The sequence below is a fragment of the Rhinolophus hipposideros genome, assembly GCF_964194185.1.
Source record: "Rhinolophus hipposideros genome assembly, chromosome: 9".
Classification (NCBI taxonomy): Eukaryota; Metazoa; Chordata; class Mammalia; order Chiroptera; family Rhinolophidae; genus Rhinolophus; species Rhinolophus hipposideros.
In genome coordinates this window covers 45,751,323-45,778,281 of record NC_138055.1, presented here as the reverse complement: position 1 = coordinate 45,778,281, position 26,959 = coordinate 45,751,323, and the positions used below count along the sequence as shown (strand labels likewise).

The window sequence follows — 26,959 nt, the reverse complement described above, 5'->3', positions numbered from 1 at the left end:
TTACCATATGACCCAGCAATCCCTCTCCTGGGTATCTACCCCCAAAATCTGAAAACATAAAGACACGTGTGTTCCAATATTCATTGCAGCTTTGTTTACGGTGGCCAAGACATGGAAACAACCAAAATATCCTTCGATAGATGAATGGATAAAGAAGTTGTGGTATATATACACAATGGAACACTATTTGGCGGTAAGAAAGGATGATATAGGAACATTTATGACAACATGGATGGATCTTGAGAGTGGGATACTAAGTGAAATAAGTCAGACAGAAAAAGCAGAGAACCCTATGATTTCACTGATATGTGGTATATAAACCAAAAACAAGAGAACATGACAAACAAATGAGAAACAAAAACTCATAGACAGACAATAGTTTAGTGGTTACCAGAGGGTAAGGGGGGTGGGGGGTGGGAGATGAGGGTAAGGGGGATCAAATATATGGTAATGGAAGGAGAACTGACTCTGAGTGGTGAACACAGAATGGGATTTATAGATGATGTAATACAGAATTGTACACCTGAAATCTATGCAATTTTACTAATAATTGTCACCCCAATAAATTAGTGAAAAAAAGAGTCATGGATGAGAAGCAAACTTACTTTTCACTGCATTATCTCTTGTGCCTTTTGAAGTTTATGCTTGTATATGTTAACACTTAAAATACAGCCTTCAAGAGATGGGCGGGAGGATATTTAACATAAACCAAATTAGAGCACATGCTTTTGAGACATGACCATAACTTTAGTTCCTAACTAAATCCCTATTAAAGTATAATCAACTGTTCATATCTGATAGTCAAAACTCAACAACTGTCAAAACTCATCCAACTGAATATTTAAGATTTATGCATTTTATTACATATCAGTCACACCTCCACTAAAAAACAGACCAAGTAGAAGTTCTCTAATTTACCTAAAAGTAAGGTGGTAATAGATTTCAACCACTTAGCATAGCAGGAACAATGGAAGACTTAAGAAAAAAGTCAACTTCTTCGAAGTCCTGTTACAATATGGTCCATAGACTAGCAGAATCAGCATCTGGGAGAATGTTAGAAATTCCAATTTCAAGCCCTGTCCCAGAATCTGTATTTTAACAAGATCAACAACTGAGCTGTTTGCATATTGAAGTTTGAGAAACTCCAATAACCTACTTAGGGGAATATTTATGATAGAAATCCAAGAAGCTCTGCAGATGTACAGCAAAGGTAGAGAATCACAATATAAGCACTGTGCCTTGAGGGAAGGTTCTTTCAAGATGAGTCTGCATAGCAAAATATCCTAATAAACTCCCATGGCTCACCAACTATCCTTAGTAGTTGTTTCATTAGGTAACTACATCTCTGCTGCTTGTCTTCTTTTTAAGAGGATTTTCGCCACCCTGACACTTAGTCATATGAGCCGCTAGGCAGAACATGCATATGGATATTACATATCCACCCCAAATCTACTCAGATTATCTGATTCCATCTGAAGTAAGAGGAAGATAGAATATCTAATCCAGATCTTGCTAGTGGGGAATTACAAAGAGACTTTTAATATCATTAGATGCCGGACCCAAAGAAAACAGAGGATCTCACTGACAGGCTTTATCTAAGCACAATTTTATCAGAGTATGAGGGACCTTCCAAATCTTAAAAATGATAAAGTACCAAAGAGTTAAAGAAATTTTGCTTTATCCCTGGAAGTGCAAGAGATGGAAGAGGGTATGTAATAATGGAGAATTTCAATTTGTGTAGTTCATTCAAAGTAACAATTTATCAAAAGACAAGATTCCTTACTGGCAAAATGGTAAGTAGTAGTGGGATACACTTTCAAGTCAAATAGTTCAGGAATAGTATGTTAGGAGTTATAGGATATCTCAGTCAAGGGGTTAATGCCAAACACCTGAACCAGAATATGAATCACCCATAATTTTGTGGGTTAAGTCTTTCTAGGAATTACTATAATGACAGGAGAAATTCTGAAAATTGACTTTCTAAGCTCAGAGGCTAGGAAGCCTCTGAAAATATTCCAATAATTCAATGTAAAAGGTGACCCAAATTGGGTAAGAGGGGGTAATCTGAGGAAATGAGTGGGGGAAAAAGAGATAGCAGAGAATCCAAGGCATAAGGAGACTAAGTTTGCTGTGCAAAAGAATGGATCATATCCACTAAAAGATATTTGAGTCAAAGTGGGATGGTTCAGATGATTGCTAGCAACGCAATATTCAGAGAGGCGACTTGATGTCTTCTGGCTCAACGATTTCAGACCAGTGGTTCTCGGCCGCATCTGACCATAACCTTGAGGGTTTTTTCAAAAAGCACTTGCACCCCCAAACGTACCAAATTTTTATATGCCCAGGGATGAGATGATGATAATGTGGCAAAGCACATGAATTTGATCCCTCATTGAGGTGATTCTGATACAATCTACCTCCATATGCATGCCCTTATACACCAAGCAGCCACATTTGTAGGCCTTTTGAATTACTAATAAACCAGATTTTGGCCTAGAGATTAAGTTTATTTTATATTGTAATACTGCCTCAAATCAATGACTTTCTTGGGATTCAAGGGCTGAAGGACCTGATTTATAAAACACTCAAAATATTGTATGTGCTAATTTATCTTTACAAGATATCTGAATGTGTTGCAATTGACATAACAGAAAGAAAAAGCAAATTGAGTATTACACCAATATTCATATTTTTATATATTCTAAGCTTGATCTGTTGGATTCATCTATATAAGTTTTTGGGGGGGACGGGGTTGCTATTATTCTTTTTTTAAAAGTATTTCAAGCACTTGAAAAAGATGTAAATTACTGGACAACTGTGTAACTACAATCTAGCTTTCTCAAGCCTTAAAATATTCCTATCCATCAGGTATTTAACCCCTAAAAAAAAAAAATGTGCAAAAGTTGGAAATGGAAAAATGGAGGGAAAAATCCTCTTAAAACTACTTGCTTTCATTTTCAAAATCACTGTTTCAAAAAACTTTTAAACACAAATTTATGAAAGAATTACATAATTATTTGCTAGCTTTCTGACATTTTGGAGGCTTTTGGTTTGATTTTCTTACCAGTATATAAAAACCAATGTACCCTAGCAAAAACACAGTAGTTATATTCCAATATTTAACATCATTTAATTTTCTATTATTTCTAATAGCTGTTTTACTTCTATAGAACATTAGAATACAGTAATGTCCTTTTAGATTTATTTTTCTTTCCTTAAGTCATCTGTCCTTGCTGTAATAAAATCAATATATTTTAGCATCAACCTTTTTTAGGTGTTTGAACAATGGGCAGATAAAAATACAGATATAGTCATATTTATAAGTCAGATATATGTGGGTATCTATAAAGTACTATAAAAACTGGTTATATATTAAATAATTTCATGTGTGTACTGCTAAGCTAGCTTCTACATCTGACTAGTAACCCACCTTTTCAAGATCAAACAGATCAACAATGAATAATAACAAGAGCAGATGGTACGGATAATAAACCACAACCCAAAATAATACCGTCTCCACAGTTGTTTCAGTCAAGTTTTTCTATTAATTATATTCTTAAGAGAACTTCTTTAAAGAACTGCAATTTAGGTGAAAAAGAAAAATAACATTAAATCATTCATTCAACAAACACTTATCAAGCACTTACTACTAAATGCCTAGGCACTCTGCTAGGTAGTCAGGTTAAGATGCAATGTCTTATTTCAAGTGATTCAGAGATTGTTTCAAAGGTCCCGTCTAGGTTTATGACTCCATCCATCACCCACACAACAAATATTTCTTGTAAAGCCACTATATGCCAATCACTATTCTAGGTAATAGAGATAAAGCAGTAAACAACACAAAGTCCTCGCTCTCATGAAGCTTCCATTACGGTGAGGGGAGACAAGCAAACAAATAACATGCCAAGTGGCAAAAAAAGTTACAAAGAAAAATAAATCAGAGTTACAAAAAACAGAAGGGCAGTAATTTTATATAGGGTAATGATATTCATATTCATATTGAAGATACAGCTAGTGGGCAAACATTTTATTTATGCTCTCATTTAACTGCTATCTTGAAAGGCACCAATCCACATTCACATCACCAAATTAAAATTTTCCTCCAAGGATCTGATACTGCTGACTAGCTCCATTTTGAAAATCTACTGGCTTACATGACAAATTTCCTATCCAGGTTCTTAACATTAGCCACTGGGCTGTTATCAATTTAAGCTGCACAATCACACCTAGGATTTAATTAAGATCTCGTATCCAACCAAGGGGAATAGATTTTAATTGATATGGAATTGGACGGCACCTTGAGAAAAGATTTAATTTTTTTCTTAATTTCCAATAGTTTTTAGAAGCTTATGTAACAATATAAAGACATTTACTCCAGGCATTTGAAACATCAAAAACAAACCCTTGTACAACACGTTATATTTTATAAAGCCCTTTCAAAGTTCATATCATAAAGTGATAATACCCTATGAGACAGGTAATATTTCCATAATGAAACACTTTAAATTTTTCTATGCATCATAAGCATAGTGAGGAGCATTAAAGAAAAAAGATTGCTACTTCTGAAATCTTAGGTAAAATAAAGCCTCTAGGCCTACTCCACTCCAAAATTCTATTTCACACTGTATTAAGATACAGCTAAAAGTTTTGTCCTACAACTCATTCCTTATTAAAAACAAGATCCTAACTTTTCAGAATGACATTATTAAAACTGACTTAAATACTTACCCTTTATATATTTTTTTAATATCTGAAAAAATGCTTAAAAGCATAATGAGAAACATAAGAAACTTCTGTAATTCCAATATTCAAAAAAGATGCTAACATTTTGGTATCTTTAGTAATTCTTTCAGGCCACTCCTCGTAATCTAATAGTTTTTAAATTGCTTCATACTAACCAAACTATTAATATTCTCTAAAAAAGCTTGCTTTTTTAAAAAAATTAATAAAGTATACACAGGTAGGGGACCAAACTGAAAAAAAATTACTGTGAAATCAAATCAAACAATTTGTAAAACTTTTAAAATTATACTTTCAGAGTCACAGTGGAAAAAAAAGACAAGATGAAATATATTTATTCAGTACATATTTACTGTAAGTACCATGTGCAAAGTGATAGGAAAAAAGGATTATATATCCCTTGAAGAAGGCTGGTTTCTCACCTGTTCAATCTCTTTGGTTTTCGATGCTATTGCTTTAGAGCGACTGTTCAGCTGACTATCTTCAAATAATTCTATGCCATCTGTTGCATTTGACTCAGGTTCTTCTGGCTGGTCAATGAACAATGGTGCTGTGGGTCCTGCCTTTAAAAAGATTAGAAATCTTTAATTGGTTTCTTAAAGGACATATTGCCTTTCAGCTAATTTGTATAGGCACTAACTGGCAGATTATATCAAGAGAAACCGCTAAATTTAACCTGTTTTAAGAAAACACTTTCAATTTCATTATTCATAATAAGCTTAGGTGTGGAGAATTAAAGAGGAAATGATTGCTAACTTTTTAAATTTTAGGTAAGACAAAGCCTCTAGGCTTATTTCATTCCAAAATTATATTTCACATTATATTAAGACACAGCTATAAGGTTTTGTCCTATGACTGCTCCTTAATCAATCGATTTAAGAAATATTGAAGAGAAAAAGTCCAATTGGAAGTGAGGGCTGTGTGTACACATAAACAATTATATTAAAAAGTAACATGGGCTCTATTTTCAAAAGTTAAATATTGAAATAACTGAAAACAATCCCCAAAAGCAATAACAATCACTTCTATTTTAGAACAATTCATTAATGAATAAATTATCCTTCAAGAAGCCTACAGTTGATTATTGTACTTTCTAAAAACACTTGAAGAAAAGAGAAACGAATGATGGAAGATTATTATTTAACTACTCTCATTAGTTTATTCAAAACTTTACTATATGACAAACGCCAAGCACGGCTCTAGGAACAAAGGATACCTCAATGAACAGAACAGACAAAAGTTCTTGCCTTCACGTAGTTTGCAGTAAGCAATAATTTAGAGTTAACTGTAAAGTTTGAGCTCATGTATTTTACTGTTGCATATTTTAGGTGGGTGGGAGGTAAGGGAGGAAATAAGAAATGTGTATTTATTACAAGTTTATAAAAAAATTAGGGTTTTTGTGATTGAAGTTGTAGCAAACAGCAGTAGGTTTACAGAAGTCACAAATACATACACTAACTAGTGGTACTTTTTTCACCAGTAAAAGCAGTGTCATTCCAACACCTAGTGTGATGTATACTGCCACACTTCATTAGAGAATAATTTGGCAACATTTATCAAAATTTAGCACCTGTCCCTTTCACCCAGAAAAGTGAGGCAGAAAAAGGCAAGTACTGTGTGATCTCACTTTTATATGGAATCTTTAAAAAGAAAAAGAGAAAAAAAAGACAATTTATAGAGAAAGAAATCAGGTTTGTGGTTACCAGAGGCAAGGAGTGGGGGTGGGAGGGAATTGGATGAAGGTGGTCAAAAAGTACAAAGTTCCAGTTGTAAGATAAATAAGTACTGGGAATATGCGAAGGTACACACTGATGTTTGGTATATTTGAAAGTTGCTAAAGAGTGAATCGTGAGATTTCTCAGCACAAGGAAAATAACATTTTTCTCTTTTTTGGTAGCTACGTGAGATGATGAATGTTAACTATTAACTAAACTTATTGTGGTAATAATTTCATAATATATGTAAGTCAAGTCATTATGCTGTATATCATATATGTCTATTATATCTCAATAAAATTAGAGAAAAAGCATATTAGTAATTAAATTAATTAGATATATTATCCAAGGTACTGTACGGAAAATAAGAGAAATGCCTGAGATATATTCAATATAACTAGAGAAGTAAAAAAAAAATTTAATAAAGGCAACATAAAGTCATCAGTGAAATACAAATGATATAAAATTTTACAATAGGAAGGCAAGGAAAGTGGACTCAAGAAGGATCTTGAGTCTTATTACTTCAAACACTATTGCTTCAACTGAACGGATCTGAAAGAGGACCATGAAGATGAGCATTCTTCACTGGGGACAGAATAAGCAGAGAAATTGAAGCCGAAAATGACACCTTATACGTGGAAAAAACATAATTCCCATTTTCACAATAAAATACAAATGTTTAAATTTTCTTCTACAGCAAAGCAATCTGTTCTATTGGGATATTCTAACAGCCTTTAAAGAATTTGCTTTTCATTCTGATAGCCAAAATCAAAACTCTCCTGGTCACTTGTTTTAGGATAGTAAATTATATCTTTATAAAATTTGACTGTAAGCTCCTTGGTAGCCAGGATGGTATTCTAATGCAGTGTTTGACACAAGTAGATAAAGAATAAATATTAAGTAAATTTAAATCACCTGAAAGAAAACCAGTACAGTATTATTTTCTGAAAATAGGCACCTTAAAACACTAATCCTAAAATACACACTGTGAAAAAAAATTCATAAACGTTTGATAAATTATGCAAACTTTATTATTCATCTTCCTTTCACAGACCATGGATGAGCATATCAACATACTGAAATCTCTGAAAAGGGCTGAATTATCAAAATCAACCTACCTTTTTTCAATCTAGCATTTCCCAAACATACTAATAGAATCTTTTTTTTTTTTCCTCAGACCATTAGGACCCCTTTAGAATTACTATTTTATCAAATACTTTCGTAATTCTCTATTAGTGTCCAAAAGGTAAAAGTACAAAACTGAACACAAGAACGAACTATAACATTTCCGAATATTTAAGTACATAACTGACCATATCTTCAATTTCACTGGACTTTACTTATAAACTATCTGGTCTCCCAACCAAATTGCTTAAAACGATATCGATGGGAGCAAGAGAAGATTAAACCAGAAACCTAAATATTTAATCTCTCAACTCATAAAAATGAATCCACACCATGTTTCTGAAGTATGTAGACTATTATTTAAAAAGGTAATATAAAGTAAAATATTGTCACAACTAGATTTAGACATGCACATAAACTCTTTCCTAGCATCAAAGTCCTTTTTTCCCTTCCAGCTTACTCTTTCAAATCAGATAGTATATGGAACCAAGGTCAAAATTCTCAAAGTCTGTATCTCAAAGTGCATGCATGGATCACTGAAATTAGTAATTACTTAAAAACTACCCAAGAACAAATGTCAACTATCTGACCAAAAAGATATGATGGAATTAAGCTTCTAAATGAAAAACAGTATCATAAAAATTTCCCAACTGCTTTATTTCCAGTATGAGAAAGTATCAGTCTAACTTGAAAAACATTTTAGACAATGCTACAAAATTGATCTGCACCTCAACATTAATTATGTACACCAAGTAACAAACATTCCAAAATCATCTCAGTCCTACTCTCAGTCACCTTTGGTTCAACAGATCATAGCTGACCTATGACCCCACTTACAGATTTTTAGGGTTATTTACTTCCCATTAATTCAAAATCTAGCAAATTCTGGGCATATTTTAGAGGGAAAAAAATCAAAGGTTAAAAAAAGTCTTTCTAGACCCAATGTTACGGACTATTCAGAGTCAAGATCCAGTCAACCAATAATGAAAGAATATAAGTAGAATATTTAAAATCTGGGAAAGGTAGATAGTGAGGTTTGTTTAAATTAAGAGATATAAAAAATGATTAAGGAAGTAGGGGAGGATAAATATATTTTATTAAAACCTTACTAATTGAAGATAAAGTACTTAACAAACAAGAATGAGTTTCTGGAGGTTTCTGATTTTAAGTACACTGAGAAAAATTATCAGTTCTCCAAAACAGCAATTTTGAAGCATTTATATCCATTATAATATAAAAACCATTATTCTAAATTAGTAAAGAAAAGAGCAAAATGACCCTATTAAATGTATTACTATATTGTCCATACTTTTAAATAGTTCTATAAAGTTACCAAAGAGAAACAGCTTGATGTTTTTGATACATTTATTTGAGAATATGCATTAATATTATTACAGGTACACTAATGAAGGAAACCTTGATCTATTTAAGAATTGAGGTCAAAATGACAGCACTTTTAAAAAACAGTCTCTACGTAAGGATAGGGTCTGTACTGGTTTCTCCTTTCTGTGAGCAGTGTACCTAGTTATTTTGGAAAGGCTTTTTTCATAGTTTATGAATATGCATGTAGACATATAATTTATATATCGATTTCCAATGCTTGATTCTTTTTATCAAAGGACATTCCATGAAAGGCATTCAAAACCATGTTGAAAAGCCATATATCTCCTCCAAAGATACATAATTTGTCACGGCACAAAGATTTTAATATTCTCTGCCAATTATGTCAAAACAATTCTTCAAGTACCAAATCCTAAATCTAAAAGCTGAATTTTGCCCATGAAATGTCTATATTTCTCTATTAGAGATATTACAGGGTATAGAGAAATTGTTCAGTTCATTTTCAAATATTTTAATACAAACATTGCATAAACAGTATTCTGTATATCCAAAAATTCTCTCATCTTTTAGTACTCAATACTCATCAAAGGTCATAGGCAGCCCAAACAACACATAATTTCATTTCTTGCAATATTTGTGAGATAATTTAAATAGACTAGAACATGCAATATAAGCATAATCCAAGGTCTAATTAGATTTTTGTTCTGAATTCACTGGTTCATGACTAGTGGCTCAACATGAATTCTAGAGATACTTTTAACAGCGAGGCCCGTAAAAAAATATATAAATAATGCATTTTCCTTTTATTCCATATTTCCTCTATTCTTACACTTCTAAACTACTGGAGACATTGACATTGTATAACTATTGAATTCAGAGTCATTCATGTTTATACTATTGGTATGTGTGGTAAATTTTAATAATCTATGAGGATATTTTCCCCAAATATACTTTAAAATACTAGAATAAATCAAGTATTTTCTGCCCACAATTTAAAATCCAGACAAAACTCCCAGATGTGAAACATAAAAGAGAAATTATGCCTTACCTCATACTCAGAAATTTCAGGTAAGTTACTTTCATCTGCCTTCTCTAGCTTTTCTGCAGCCCACTTGCTTGCAGCCTCAGCAAGCTCCTTTTCAGTTAGCCTACTGGGTTTGTCTAGCACCTAATAAAAACAAAAGGACAGTTCTGTTACAATTCTCAAGAGCTTTGAAACTTCAAATATATCAAGAAGTACACCCGGTTACACTTAAAATCATACACATCTTCAAATTTATATACGAAACAAGTACATTCTTTATTTGCTTTTTCAAAAATATTCAACATGAAATTTCTTTACTAAGTACCAGTTCCTTTGGGACATATAAACTAGATCTCTTCATTTATATGAAACTTCAGAAATTCATCTAAGTCACAAAAGACTGACAAGTAAGTCACTGACAATTTACTAATAATATTTAGAACATAAGACAAACCGATTTCAACTTTCTATCTTCAATTATATTCAATGAAATAAATTATGCCCAAATCCCATCAAGGTAAATTCCTAATTAATGCAACAGAAAGGTCCAGATAAGCTGTTTTTATAATTTGTAATAATTTATATGAATCCTACTCTTTACAAAAAGTTAATAGACTTAAATTTCATTTTTTGCTACTACTACTACTATTACTACTTCCCTTCTTCAACCTCATACAACACTAAACAAGGAATGGGATATGGAGTTATACACAGACGTGGGTCTGAATGGCAGTTTTATCACTTGCTAGGTCGATAATTTTATACATATAATTTGTGACACTGAGTCTTGGTTTCCTCATTTACAAAATGGGGATTAATAATAGTCATTGTTTTACAAAATAGTTTTGAGAATCAAGAGAGATAACAGCCCCAAAAGCATCCAGCATAATGCCTTGGTGGAGGGAGAGTGGGGGGGGGGGGCGGGCGGGGGGAGCAAGGCTCATAACACCAGCATGGGCCAGTGAGCTGTGTCCTACACAACTAGACTGAGAAACAAGGGCTTGAACAGGAATGGGGGTGGGGGGAGGCAGAAGAAGGGGGGGGAATAAAAATAAAAAAGCAGGCATAAACCAAAGTGGTTTGTGCATAATAATCACTTTATGAAAGAAAAGAAAGAAAAAAAAAGTCCTCCACCAAATCAGGAAATCTAAGTAATAAAGCTGGCCACAGCTACCATGTAAACCTGGGGGAAGGACACAGGAGGCTGCCCTTTCCAAATACATAAAACGATTACAGATCAAAAATTCTGATTCCATTTTAAAAACACAAAAATGCAAACATCGACATAAAGTGTCACACAAAAATATCTAAAATCCATTATGGTTGTTTCACACTAGATAAATTTTAACATGTGCCATAAAATTTTATGTTGTAGCTTATATTTACATTGCATTATAGTTCGGGGGAAATGAGTATTTTATGTATCAAAATTTAAATATTCACAGTGACTTGGATAGGCAGGTACTATATACTCTTCTTTCATTTCCACCTGACAAGAAAAACAAGTCAGTTTTTCAGGTGGGTAAAACATCCTTGATATGGTAAGACAGAAACAGAAAATCCACTCAATCTTTCCTAGTCAAAACCCAGCATTCTAGAATACTCAGACTTCTGGGAAAGTTCTAAAGACACAGTTTGTCCTAAAGACTTCTTTTGCTGTTTCTTCCTTTGAAGCAGAGAAGACCTGCACCTAAACGCCAGCGTAGACTGCCTAGTGGTATCTACTCTTGCTGAAAAGCCGTTTGGTATTTCTCCACGGTGTTGGCATAGAAACAGACACATACATTAATGGGACAGAATGAGACCTCAGAAATAAATCCATTCATAGGTGGTCAATGAATTTACAACCAAAGGAACTAAGAATATACAATGGGAAAAGACAGTCTCTTCAGTAAATTCTTGGGAAAAATGGGTAGCCACATAGAGTTTTGGTATCAGAGTAATGCTAGCCTCATGAAATGAGTTTGAAAGTGTTCCCCCCTCTTTTATTTTTTGGAAGAGTTTAAGATGTATTGGGTTTTTTTTTTAAAAGTTTGGAAAAATTCACCAGTGAAATTATTTATTAGAAAAAATTATTTAACTTCTGAGTCTTGTCTTTTAAAAATGGAGATATATATTTACTTGTGTCATAGGATTTCTGTATGAATTAATGAGAGAAGAAAATAATTAATGAGAGAAGAAATATCTAGAATCAAGTAGTTATACAATAAGTAGTTTGCTGTCTCTGCCTATACCACACTCCAAAATAAAGCTCAGTCTATCAAGTATGCCCCATCTGAATATTCATTCTCACCTAGTTATGGTCAAGATGAGGAAGGACAGCAGTAGCACTAATTTTAGCATAATTTGTGGAAAAAATTCCATGAGAAAACTACTCATTTACTCTAGTTGTTACTTTCAAGTTGTAGTTACTTAAAATTCAAGTTTTTGAATACAGCAAATTACCCACATAAAGAATAAAAGCAACTGTACTACACAGACCATATCATTTACTTTGTAATTACTCTTTAAATTGATTTTATAAATATAACAAACCTTTGATGAAGGAACTGCTGAAGAACTTGAGGGTGAAGTGTCTCTTGATGTTTTCAAAGACTGAACAGGTCTCTCTTTACCTACAGAAGAAAATATAAAATGCAATCTTCTATCTAACTCATTTGTTTTCAATTAGTTATTTTGTACCTGAATAAATAAGAGGGGGCATACACTTATTTAGCACTGAAATCTTCATTACATAACTAAATTAAACCAGTTAACATCTAAATCCTCTTATCTCTCTTGGAGGCTGGGCACCATCAAAAATTTCAAACCACAGAACCAGTGGACATCATCTACGGCAGTCTAGGCCATACCAATGCCAGTTCTCAAACACGGAAGCACTGAGAAGACCTCAAGAAAGGCAAAAAAACCTTTAAAATCATAAATGCTTCCTCCTCCAAGTTCCTAAAATCTTTTAATATATCACAAAAAATCCAAAGGTAGTTATTATACAGATATCACCAAAGAGAACTAGTGAATTAAGCAGTAGCTCAAAGAGAGGCATGTAGGAAATTTAGCAGGTATTCCCGAAATGTTTAGACAGTTTAAATAATAAAACAAGAAGCCAGAAAACTTAGTTTAGAATGCTAATCCAACACCTGGTATGAATGAGTACCCAAATATATGTTAAATGGCTAAAAATAAATGTGTAAGATAAAATCACTAACTTTTATCTTTAGTCACTTCAGATAACTCATGTAGTTCACTATATACACCATTGTTTTTAATAGAAACTTTAGCCAGGAAATAGATTTAAATGTTACTTTAGCCAGTTCAACAACCACAAAAATGGATTTAAATATAATCTTAAAAATAAGTGAGTTGTTCTTGAAAAACATTTCATTAAATTGCCTATATGTGTCAAATATAACATAAACCCCCTGGCTCTTAACTGCTAGGAAAACTAACAAAATTCATCACGAAGAAGAGGAAAAAGTGACACTAAGTTTGCAGTGTCACAGAAGCTGGTCAAGACTAGATAGTGGGTTAAGGCCATGAAAGCACTCAAGAGCAAAAGCAGAGACAAAACGACCTTGAAACTGAGGCAAAGCCAGCGTCTTGCTACGGTGAAGAGCTAAGTAAAGGCCTGGAGGCAGAAAGGCTTTTGAGGACCTCATGGCTGTAGTAAATAACATCTCTTTCCAAGGTCCTGCAGACCAGAAAAGCTTTCTCAAGACCCTCCTCCCAGCTCTCCAGGGACATTTAGCAATGTCTGAAGATATTTCTGATTTCACAAGTGGAGAGTGCCACTGGTACTTGATACATAGAGGCTAGGAATGCTGCTAAACATCCTACAACTGCACAGGACCGCCTTCCATAACAAAGAATTATCCAGCCTCAAATGTCAATAGTGCCGAGGTTGAGAACTGCTGCTCTAACCACAGTATTCCAACTCTGAGGCTCCAAGAGTCTTAAAAAAGACATAACCCTAGAATCTTTTAACTTGCGGTATCACTAGGAAGCTTTCAAGGAACTAATGAGTAAGTTGACAAGTTCTTGCAGACCTTAAAAATCAAAAGTAAAATGACACCAACTTTCACTACATCCCCAAATGATTAATAACATGGGCTTTTCCCTACTGCTTTTCCACTGCACCTGGCAAATTCCACATCATATTGTTGAGTCTATTCCACGGCACCAAAAGCTCCTAGAGGAACAAGTGCCATAGCTTATTTATTTCTGAATATTCAGGACTCGCCTAGCTCAAGTCCTTTAAGTAAAAGAGCAGGCACTCAAAAATCCAGTGACAAGATAAATTATATTTTTTTACACTTAGGATGCAAGGACTTCCCCATCTTATGCAGATAAGCAATTCCTTGACAGAAGAGGAGCGGAACCAATCAGCACAGCGCACTATGCTCATTAAAGGCATAACTGTAGGCTCAATTCCGACACACAGCAGCTAGACAGAAAAAAACTCTTTCACAAGCAGCTGCTAATCTCTTACCTAGCATTTCTTTTACAAACAAGACATCAGCATTACAGCTATACCATGTACGGTGCTAAGTAATCTTAGAATGTTTCCTGATTTTAGCTGTGTAAGGGCTAATTTAGGCCGATTTAAAGTAATGTCAGTGTGCTGAAGCAAAGGAACACTGAAGGTCAGGGTGTTTATCATATATCCTCATGTGTACACGTGTACCTATTGCATGAAAGAGACGGACAGGCAAGAAGCAAAGGATAAAGAAAAAGGATGATACAGATGGCAGCAGAAGCACAGAAAAGGTAAAAAGAAACCAACCAAACTATCTGCCAATGACTTGTCTATTCTATTTACGACCAAAAACAGCTAGCCCAGACAATCAACCCTCATATCCACCCAAATCCTACTATCTCAGTCTACTGCTGTTCAACTCTGGTTTCAGCAGTAGGCTCGTAGAGCAGTTACAAACTTTTCCCATTTCTATAATATCGATCAATTCAAGCTCCCACCCTTTCACAATCCCAAATCAAAATCTAGCTCAAAACTCACCTCTTTCTGGCTTTCCTTCATTCTGCCGTTTGCAGGAGGCACCAACACGCACGGGCTCTAGGGAAAGGTGGGCAGGGAGGAATTACCACCAGCACCTCTGTGCCCAGGAGCAATGAGAGAAGAACCCAGAAGCAGGAGTGATGAGAACAGGAACTTCTAAGCTTTTGCTGGACACCCTAACCTCTTTCCTAACCTGCCTTCAAGTTGGGCTGCCTGAGCAACCATCACTGAAGAGGAATAAATAACAGGAGAAAATCTCTGTTTAAGATCAGAAGCTAACTGGGTTCAACAACATGAAGTATGAAGATGAGGCTAACTAATGATAGCATGGGCAGAAAAGAATGAGAAAAGGATCATAAAATAAGACACCAAAAGATGAAGATGGGGATCATGTCTTTCTCATCATTGTAAGCACCTAGTCTAATCTCTGTAAAGTCGACGTTCAAAGGATTGGTTAAAGAATGACACATACAAAAAAATCAAGAGTGAAAGATGAATCATTAGAAATCAAAAAGAATACTGAGAAGGGTTTTCATAATACATCGTATCAGTTCCCTGGGTTTACAATGATTATCTGCAATAGTCATTATGACATGTTCTCAGTAAGCAGTCTATTACTAAATCTTGTGAATTAATTCTTTTTATACAAATTCTCTCATATATGAATTTTCTTTATAAACAAATCCATAGCCAATGTCTTGGTTGAATCCCCAATTATCCCATGTTTAGAAACTTGTAAATACTTTATTAGTTTTCAGCAAACTCTTCAGACAGATGGAATCAGCTTTCTAAACAGCCTAAATATACTAGCAGAGGCTTCCAGATAGCTTTCCAATAAGATACAAACTCCTTCTATCACAGATTCCAAATTGCCAATTTTACCTTTTTTTCCTGAGAAAGTAACACTTTTTCTGAATCGTTTTGGCAACTTGCATTTAAAAAGTTAAGAAATATTACATAAATATTGCCACCTTACTTTTACAAGAATGTTGTTGAAGATGCAATATCCCTCTCATGGTTCACTGATCTGTCATCAGGAAATTTTTGTTCCTCCTGAACAGATGATATGTTTTCAACGAAGGTACACTGTGAACACTGTTATTGCTCTTTTCCTCTTTGGTTTAGGCAAATCTTTAGTCCACCTACAGAAACTGCTGAGAGCCTCATCACAGGTACTTATTTCATATGCTACTAACTTTATTACTTTTATTTTCAGGTCCTTTTTTCCCTTTTACATAAAATTCTTCACCCATTTAATTTTGTTTTATTAAGTGTTTATTTTGTTAACCTGCCTCAAATTCTTTATAGATCAAGAGATTTTACAAGCACGTCTGGAGTCTGGGACCGGCTCATGTTAGCTAGTGGGAGTGCACTGTCCACATCTCTTCCAAAGTCTAATTTCAGTGACTCCATCAATATCGGTAGCCTGAAACAAGCCACAGTAGTAGTATTCACTCCATGGATATTCGCAAAAATCATAAATCGGATGTTTTGCTCTTCCGAAGAGTCAGTTTAATAACACACCACTGGTGCTATGTTTGATTTTGATTCCAAATTTCAGAGTCACTATAGGAATTATCACATTGAACTACAGATTCCTATCCAAGCTGCCCTAAACAAGCCTGGGCTATTTAATCATATCCTAACAGACTAGTAAAACGACCCAGCTGAACCTGCAGAATCAAAAACAAATCAAGTGGTATTTTCATTCACTAACTTTTAGAGGTTTTTTCTTTTTAAACACAAAAGGTAATAGCCCCACAGTGCTTAAACTCTTCATCCCCGAGTTTCCAATGATCTGTTTATATTAAAACCAATGACTTCTTGTCATCTACTACAGCATTTTAACGATTTCTAAACAAGTTTTTCCTAATATTTTGCCATTTGGTTTTCATGCCATTGTCCTTCTATGTTTATACTTCCAAATTACACCTTTCTCTTTCTCCGTCGTTGGTTATTATTCCTTAAATGTGAGTATTCCTCCTTGCCGCAATCTTTTTTGCTGTTATTCTTATGTGGCTCCAACCAACACTATGAATACATAAGTCTCTCAAATCCGCTTCTTTCATTCACACTTCTATATTTCTAACTGACAGAATGCTGCTACTCCTTAGTTGTTACCTCAAATTCATCTCATATATGATCTGAGTAAGCAGCACTGACTCCCTGCTTGAGAGCGGGGAAAAAAAGGCTCAACAAATTTCTGCCTTGCTGTGACTTGCTAAAGAAAATGAGTTCCAAATTAGGATTAAGGAAAGAAAAAAATCTGAATGTGGCAGTATGGAAATAAAAATCCAAGATCATATATTGGTGAGTGAAAGAATAAATGGGAATGAAGAGGAATTTCAAATACTCATTCCACAGGCCAGGTATGAAGTTTTTCTTATGCAAATGATACCAAAGCTAGATAAGCAGGTTAATGTTCCAACAAACATTTAGAAGTTCTCTAAGAATGTCAGAATGTCAGAGGTGTAGTAGCTTGGGGGGGAAGGTATCACTTCATGAGAGATTTAAATGTCTAACTATTATGTTGCTTTGTACACCTGAAACTAACAAAAAGGGGAAAAAAAGTTCTGTAAGAATTTAACAATATTTGGTGACTCTGAAATAATAGCTAATATAAATATCAATATCAACAATATTTAATGAGTCTCTGAACAGCTGTAAATCTGATATGACCTGTCAGAAATACGCTTTCTTCCTGATGTGTCTTCCTGATGAAAGTAATGATGAACCTAACCAGACTCATTCAATCTTAATTAGATGTTATTATTGATAACCTATGTAGGAATAAAGAACACTGCTAAAAGAAAAAATCATCATTAGAGATGATAAAATTAGGGACTACGTATTACAAACTATTGAATTCTTGGTACAGTGCCTGACATATAGGAATGAAACAGATAGTTGTGAATGAAAGTTTTATCAATAAGCAAAAAAAGTCACATAGGTAGTATATTCATTTTTACTTTGAAGCTTTGAAAGAGAACTTAACATATGAACGAATGAAGATGTGGTAGTGAAACAGATGCCAAGAAAATAATTTATTTTTCTGGATCATGGAGAATGATACATAAATTTGGGGCTCTTGGTTAGAAAGAACATGATTTCCTAGAGATCTATAGATTTATTCAAAAAGTTGTGAAATGAAGGGGACACAAGAAAATGTTCTTGTGGTAAAGACACCAAAAAAAAAAAAATAACAGGAAAAATAAACAAAAAACAAAACAGAGGGGTAGAAAAGGCTTTGTACCACTTCCGCTTCCCCCAAATAATCATCTTTAGAAGGTTAATGATGCAATGAGTTGAAGAAAAGGCATATTAGCTATGAATACTTGGGAGGGTACTTGTAAATAGAACTCTCCTTTAACACGTCAGCTAAAACCACATGGGCTCACTTTTAAAAATATAAATAAAACATTACATCACCTGTACATATTATGAGTGTGTGATACTGACAGAATAAACCAAGTCCTACAACAGGGATCCTATAAATGCCTACACATATGGAAACGTCATTAACTGATTACTGTTTTAGAACTGCAATTATTCAGATGCCAGCAAGCTATAGCTGTACTCCGAGGATTCAGGCAGGTAACTCACCGCCAAAGCTCTCTTGTGAGTAAACCACAGATTCTCAAACAAAAAGACTATATTGTAGACTCGAAGTCCACAGCACACTGATAGTCTGCATCAGGACACAGTCCAAGATTCTCCAGGGCAACATTAAATAACACTTCAGGAACTCCACATGACACAGCTTATAACCCTTCTCCACTTCATCCTTCCAACATCTACCCACCCTTCAGATAGTACCTAAAAAGACTATTCCTGTGTAATAACTTGTTTCGATCACTAGACTATAAACTCACAGGGCAAAGACTGGACCTCTCTTGCTTGGCAAACCATGTATATGAAATATACTGTTGTTGAATGAAAGACGTACAAATATTGATCATAAATACAGTGACTTTCAGCTGCTAAGAAAATGAGTTTATCCTCCCTTCCTATTCCCTAATATACATAATCTAATGGCAAAGCCTTATTTCCATATTCCTGTTACCATGTAAAACCTGCATAGAAAAAGTATCTTTCTAAAGACCGAAGTAAGCTTCTAAATTTTATTGGGATTTTAGCTATAATCCAAAAACTCATGTGGACTTTCAAATTTATTTATTTATAGGCAACAGGTCTTTAGACTTTTGTCTTTTCCAATTACATTGAAGTTCAACAATGGAGTCTATTTTCCAAATACGAGTATACTCTTCTCATATTAGTATTAATTCTTGTATATTTTCAGGTATATTAGATGTGCTTTCCAGATGGAATAAATACTGTTGAATAATACTATTTAGTATTTCTTTAAAATATCTGCTATTTTTAATAATGGTTGTTGATATCAAGAAAATAAGGGGAGGCTGGGCCCAAACTCAGAGCTATAGAAAAACACAAACCAATCAAAAAAATAAACTTCCAAATTTTCATAGTAATGATAATTTTAAAATGCAACCAAAATGTCACACAGCATAATTCATATATGAGCATAACTGTAATTCTGGCATTAGAATGAATTAACATGAGGCAGTTTATAAGCATTTACATAACCATTGAGAGCCACAAAGCTCCTAATGTGAAAAAAACAAAGCAAGGACTTCTTCATGTCATTGTTTTGATAGAGTAAATGCTTTATAATTTGAATTTCAGTAAAGTACCTGACCAAACAAGTCTTCTATGAAATCCTCAAGTGGAAAGGAAGACATGGTGGGGGAATGACAACCGGTTGAAGAACAGCAAACAATGCATAAATGGTTGAAGTCTCTAGAGGTTTCTATACGGGGCTTTATGCTGCTCAACACAATTATTAATGATTACTACAAAACACATGAAGCATACTTCATTTGCAGATAAAACAAAGCTATTCTAATCTGCTGCTACTATATAGGATCACTAAATTAGATTTTTAAACCTCTATGGAAGAGAACAAGACAAAGTTAATTAGATGAAATTTAGCTTTCGCAAATTTTTTTTAATGCATTAACTACACACAAACAATTGCACCCCAAAATGTACAGGCTGAAGAGCATTTTGTTTAATAGCAAAATACGTGAAAATGATTCTGGTTTCAGTTGCCAACAGTCTCAACAAGGGCCACTAAAATAAAATAAAAGTTCACTTCTGGCATCACAACTTGAAAGGAATAGAAAAAAACTTTAGGAAATCCAAAAGGCCTGAAAACCATGCCAAATAAAAGAAACAGCTGAAGGAACTAAATATATTTAAACCTGGAAAAACAAAACAAAACCAAGATTATGATGGGACTCTTCAAATACATAAAAGGGTTACAACATAAAAAACGAAATATGTTTATGGACCTAAGACAAATAACTAGCATTACATGGATGTTACAGAGAAAGATTTCAATTGTTTTATAAAAAATGAGCTATACAAAGATGGTAAGACTAGACTGTGACATACTAAATATCACAGGAAGTACTTGAACAAAGAATGGGTATAGGACACTGAACTTGGTGCTCTCTGCTGTCAATATTAATGCTGTTAACCTAAACAAAAGACAAAAAAAAGTCAAACAATGGAATTCATTTGAGAAAGGGGAGGGGAAAAAGGAAATATCTGAGAGAGAGCTAACGAATAGGGAGATGTTTGGTTAATTAAAATGAAAGTAAACTTCAAGTAAAAATATACAAGGTAAACATAACAAAACAATTTTAACTTAAACAGTATGATAATAAACAAGGGGAAAAAATATGAGGTTACCTAGGACAAACTACCCTTGTAGCATGTAAATACGGACAACAAAAAGGAATGAAAAATACTATAGTAGTCACAGCTATGACCAGGTTGGTCCGATTAAGTTATAGGCAGAAAATTCTTATACATGAAGCACAATATATAAAAACAACAGTTTGAGGAGGGTAATTAGTCTAAAGCAGTACAAAGTTCCATAGGATTAACCCAAAAGGCTAAATAGAAGAAATCTAATTAAATACATGTGTGTATGTGTGTGTTCGTGTGCACACGTGTAAGCACAAAATGGGAAATAACTAGTTGAGATGAAAAAGGAGTAAAAATCATTCTGTGGGTTATAATTACACACATAAGAGATATATTAAATGCACAGAAGAATTAGTCCTTAAATCGTTACCATGTGCCAGGTGGGTACTAAATTTATCAGGGGGATCAATTTGTAAGTTATATAAATGTCTACCCACTATGCTGTACACCTGAAACTAATATAATATTGAATGCCTACTGTAATTGAAAAATTAAGAAAAAAAATTTTTTTATTGGTTACCATGGCCAAACTACTAGTGATCATTAAAATAAGATTACTCTGAAAAGTATGAACAAAAAGCAAAACAATAAAAATTAAAGAATTAGTATAAGGAGTAAGAAAATTATTTTTACTTGTCATTTACAGAAACATTTAAAATCACTGTCAAAATTTTAATACACATTAGAAAACTAAATTAACACACTACTGCTAACTAACTCAGTTTAAGTGCCTGATAATTGAAGGACCCTGTTTCTCAGTACCTTTTTTGAAGAAAAGCAAGATGCTGTCAATATTTGTGACATTTAAAGCAAAAACTGGCATCAAAAATATGTAAAATAACAATTACTTTTCCCATTTATTATTTAAAACAAGACTTCTTCGTTAACTTTTTGAAGATGATCTTATGTAACTTTCTGAAAACTATTTACATGAAAGGAGTATAGAAAGACATTTAATAGTTCAGGCAAAATAGTTTAAGAATCAACCAAAATAATTTGTAAAGAGAGCTTCCCCAGAACAAACTTTTTTCTTGATTAAAGAACTTTACTTTCAAAAAGCTAAATGACTTAAGAAACATAAAGGTATTAACAAAGTCAAATGCTCTATTTTATTCATATTTCAGTCTCCCACCTTTCTTTGCTATCGTTTCATCACTACAGATATTAAAGGCATTAGACCTCAAAGGATGAGAAAAGGATATGGAGACTCTAACAAAAGGACCATTGGGCTTCTCTACATTTCACCTCAAGATTTTAGAGTTTTGGCCACTAACTTACCAGACCAAAAGTAGATAGAAGATGCCTCCCAAGGAATTTTTAGAGGTTAAGGCTAATTAACCAATAACTATCTTAAATAACTTAATAGCTTCACCATAAGCTGTCAAGTAAGAATTTCAAGCTTTTATTTTACTCATGTTTGTTTAAAAGCCTCATAATTAGTTTCCAAAGATACGTTCCTCCTCTTAATCAAATCATTAATAGATTTGTATTTAAGTCATACACATCCAAAAAATATACGTTCTTAGGTGAATGGCTAATTTTGGATACTTCTGTCTGTGCATGTGAGCACACATTAGAACTTAGAGGTAGTTTATCCTCTTGCAGGGGGAGAGAGGGATGGGAGAGAGGAAGGAAGTGAAGCAAAGGAGAAAACACCAAACTGTTAACACTAAACTCCACAGTAAAACTTTCAGTTACTTGGAACTATTCTGAAACATTTGAAGCAATCAGGCATATATAAGTACATGACCATTCATACAAATGTATCCAAAAATACATTTTTGGAAGCCCACTCTACCTAGCTCTGAAAACAGGAGACAATTAATAAATGTTTTCGAACTACAAGATTCTAGCAATCGCTACAATGGAGACTATCTGATGATCTGAAGTGTTCTTCCATCACTCTTAACACGCAAGAGGCAAAACCTGTGAAACTAAAAATCTTATTTGAAAAAAACAGTTACTAGAAGTTAAAAAGGGGGTAGGGGGGAAGGAATACGCTAGACTTTTCTAGTTTCTGTACCTTGGCTTATAATTCTTTCTACCTAGAAGATACTTCTTCACTTACAGAAATCTGAAATAAAAGATACGTCCAAATGTCATTTCTTCCATGACATGTTCTTCCATCTCCAGAGTGAGAATCCCTCTTACCTTGACCTGCTCATGTCATGTTAACTCATTTATGACACATCGATTCTTGTATCAAAGTTACATTTTATATGTTATATTTACATATTGATAAAATTGTTATCAATTGGGGAGAATACATATATATGTTTATATTCTAGTTCTTTGGCGACAAGGACATCTTTCTATGTAACACAGTGCCTTGGATATAGAAGGCATGAGGAAATGTTTTGTGGATGAGGCAACTGCAGGTAAGTAGAGTCTAGAAAGATAATATAGGAAGATTTCATTTATTTATTCCAACACATAATGCGTAATGCAGCCAGGATGTCGTGCGATGATTGCATGCTTGTCCGGGCACTCCAAATTTAAAGAAAACAAATTGAAGGCTGGAAAAGAGTGAACCTAAATTAGGTTTAGCTCTAAATTCTATAAAGCAATACCTTATATTTAGGGAAAACCACTGATATTTTTCATAAAAAATATACTGTCAGATATATGTAGATATTACCTAGTGACAGAAGGTTAAAGAGGTTGGACCGGTACAGGAACAGAAAATACAGGAGTGTGTGACTTTCCAAAATGATTACAAACACACCTCTTCCATGCTGAAGAATTAAAGTAAAATGTCACATGGACTGCAACTTGAAATGGTTCAACAAATGTGTGTGTGTGTGTGTGTGTGTGTGTGTGTGTGTGTGTGTGTGGTGTTCATTACCCCATGCTTTCAATTTTTCTCAAGTTTGAAATTTTTGAAAATAAAAAGTTAAAAAATGTATCTCTTACAAACCTATAAGGCAATCTGACTCAGTACGTTTTCATCAGTGGAGGTTGTAGAAGAAAAAGTGAAAGTCTTAAAAAATACGTACTTCTGTGTTGAGACTGATGGAAAGAGTACGTTTTGCTTCTCTCTGGAGAGTAGCTTCTACTACTGACACTGGAGCCAGATCTGCTGTGTGGAGAATCCTTTCGGCTTACAGGTGACTCTCTGAGAAAAGAACTTTCTCTTTTATGAGGAGACCGGTCTCTCACATAAGGGGAAGGGTAGAAACTTTTTCTTCTAAAGCCATCCCTCGTGTCCCTTTGAAGAGAGAAAATAAACTAAGTTAATCATATCCTGTACACTGTTTACAAACATGATAGGCAACAGTTCTGATTACAAGCTACTCTTTATGTAGTAATCTTGGTTCCCTTTTTCTACCACCACCTAACTTCTGAAGTCAGTCCACAAAATGAAACGTTATCGTGGAATATGCTTTAGGACACATCATTTTTTCGGTTTGGGATAGAACCAGGTGGTAAAGTTCACAAGTTACTTTATTCTAAGCAAGCATAGAAATTTTAAAGTGTGAAAAACACACAGTCATAAAGTCTCTACTTCTGTTTGCCATTTACAATATACTACACAGCTATCATACTCTCCAAGATACCTCCAGGATGCCAAAGACTTCCCAACCGAGATATTTCATGGCCTATTATCCCCTTCTAAGTACAGTGTGTACTCATTTTCAAATGGTGCGATTTTGCCCCCATATGACAATTTAGCAATGTCTACAGACATTTTTGTTGTCACAACTGGAGAGGAAAGAGTACCACTGGTGGGTAGGGGGCACGATGCTGCTCAAGTCCTGCAATGCCCAGGACAGCTCCTATACATACACACACGCACACACAAAATCCATCCAACTGAAAATGTTAGTAACGCCAAGACTAAGAAACTCTGGTATATACCTATTAAATCCTTGCTCTCTGAATTTGTATCCTTAGTATACAGATTGTTGCCCATCTCCAAAAAACAACTTTTATAAGTCACCTCTACTTTTACAATTAAAATTCTTTATTAAGGAATACCATTAAATCAAGCAGAAAGTAAGCCCAGGTAATAAAACTTTATAAAGCAAAACCATCTTTAAAACATCAAAGCAAATCAAAATTATTAAATCAAACTATCAAGACTTGAGCCTCTATTTAAAAGAACACTTGGAGTCAAACGAGTTTTAATTGAAGATTTAGCAAATGTACCTCCATATTAAAATGAATGAACTTTAAATTTCAGACAGAAGCACGCTAAGAGACAAACAAATGACATGAAATTTCAACTGCTCAGATAACAATTTCAACATATTGATTGGCAGTCCCCAGTACAGAAGTAGGTTGTTGTCATTAGCTGATTAATACCCAAAATATATTGCCTTTATACAAACACCGAAGTTTCTCTAGGCAAAAAGAAAAAATAGCTAAAATTCACTTATGATGAAACTCAGACAAAATACTAATACTAAATAAAGCATTAAAGAAATTCTAATATATTCAAGTTCAATCACTAAAACTACAGGAGTCATGACAACATCCCTGAGAGCCAGAGTGGCTACTTAAGTATTACACAGGTTTTAGGAACTCTTCCAGGTGCTAAGGACCCAATGGTGAACCGAATATACGCAGTTTCCCATCATGGAACTCAGGCTTTTAGGAAAAAGCTATTAAAAAACAAACAATCAAACAAAAAACATAAAACATGTAAATGCAATCAAGAGTGCATGCAGGTAGACTAATTAGGAGCCCATTAGTGCAGGCACGAGACAGTGGTATCTTAGATATGACAGGAGCAGGGGAGGGGTCATAAATTTCACAAGCACAAGAACATACCTTGATAGACTCAATGGGACATAGTAAATGCTTGACTTAATAAGTGTAAATAGCAGGAATGTCAAGCTCATTCCCAGAATTCTGGCATGATGGATTATTAAAGTGAGAAAAATGGATTTAAGAAATAGGGATCGAGTGGGGGAATCCACATTTTACACTTGAACATGTTAAATTCTAAATACTAATGTAGCATCTTGGTATGCAATTGAAGACAAGATCAGAAGACATTTTTTATTATAACCGTAAATTTGTCTGTGAATAGGCAATATTTAAAACCTTGAATATGGATGAAAACAAAGGATATAAAGTGTAGAGGGCCCAGAATCTAGGGCTAGAAAACCACCACACTCAGAGAGAAACGGGCTTTCCAAGAAGAATAAAAGAGAATGGCTACAGAAACATGAGGAAACTGGTATGGTACAGAAGTTACCAGGGAAGCCAAGGAAAGAGTACTCCAAGGAGTAGAGAAAGGTTTTATACACTGAAGTTAAATGAGTTCTTACTGTTAACTCACTTTGGGAATGGATAAGAGCAGGCCCACACTGGGAGGAAACACTGCCTGAAATGCTGAATTACAGTTTCCTAATCCTGACACCAGATGGCGGTCAAATCACAACAGCACAGTTCAGAACTCAGGGGCCTGAGTGGCTGGCTCCACTTGGGGAAAAGTACATGTCAGATTTTTAATAACTCAGAGCACAATAATGTCTCTCCTCCCCTTCGCCTCCACCTTGCCTACTGCCCACGACATTAAGCAAAAACTTCACAATAGGTATCATCTACCATAAGTAACTCTTTGCCAAGTCATTTATTCATGTGTGTATGTGTGTGTATTCATGTGTGTATTTTTTCATATCTCTATCTCTGTATCTGTATCTATATCCCAATAAATGAAAGGAACTATGGGGAATTACCCTGACTCTGAAGAAGCTTAGTATTTAATTGGGAGAATGTGGTATAAATAAATTTTCCGAAAGGCTGGTACTGTAATTCAGAAGAGAAACGTGTATTAGTAGATGGAAACTAATGTGGAGGGTCTTTAAGAAAATATAAAATTTAGAACAACACTGTTTAACAGAAATATAATTGTGCCACAAATGTAGTAATCATATTTGAAAAGAAGATAAAATTAATTTTAATAATACTTTTACTATAACCCAGTATATTCAAAATATTATCAACACGTAATATAAATTATTAAAAATTTTAGTGAGGTTATTTCATAGTCTCTTTTTCATCTTAATTCTTGATAATCCAGTGTGCATTTTATACTTACAGAATATCTCAGTGTGAACTGACCATACTTCAAGTGCTCAATAGGCAGTCAGCTAATGGCTCCCATAATGGACAGCTCAGATTTAGATGGTGGAAAACGCATTCCAAGTTTCAAGATAAAGCTGAGAGGGATTAAAGGGTATTATGCGAACAAGAACAGAA

At 34.2% G+C, this 26,959-nt stretch overlaps 1 protein-coding gene across 19 annotated transcripts in view; it reads right to left on the bottom strand.

The window, feature by feature from the left end:
- Window positions 1-26,959, bottom strand: part of PPHLN1 (periphilin 1) — a 119,606-nt gene that overhangs the window by 41,117 nt on the left and 51,530 nt on the right. For 10 of the 19 annotated variants that reach the window (XM_081059760.1, XM_081059755.1, XM_081059759.1 and 7 more), the window contains 5 exons: window positions 23,746-23,957; window positions 14,957-15,013; window positions 12,481-12,560; window positions 9,970-10,089; window positions 5,163-5,303 (listed from right to left, as the gene is read on the bottom strand). In XM_081059760.1, coding sequence (XP_080915886.1) covers window positions 5,163-5,303; window positions 9,970-10,089; window positions 12,481-12,560; window positions 14,957-15,013; window positions 23,746-23,957 — 610 coding nt within the window. The remainder of the gene's footprint in view (window positions 1-5,162; window positions 5,304-9,969; window positions 10,090-12,480; window positions 12,561-14,956; window positions 15,014-23,745; window positions 23,958-26,959) is intronic. The other 9 variants (XM_081059754.1, XM_081059763.1, XM_081059753.1 and 6 more) reach the window with 1 other exon arrangement.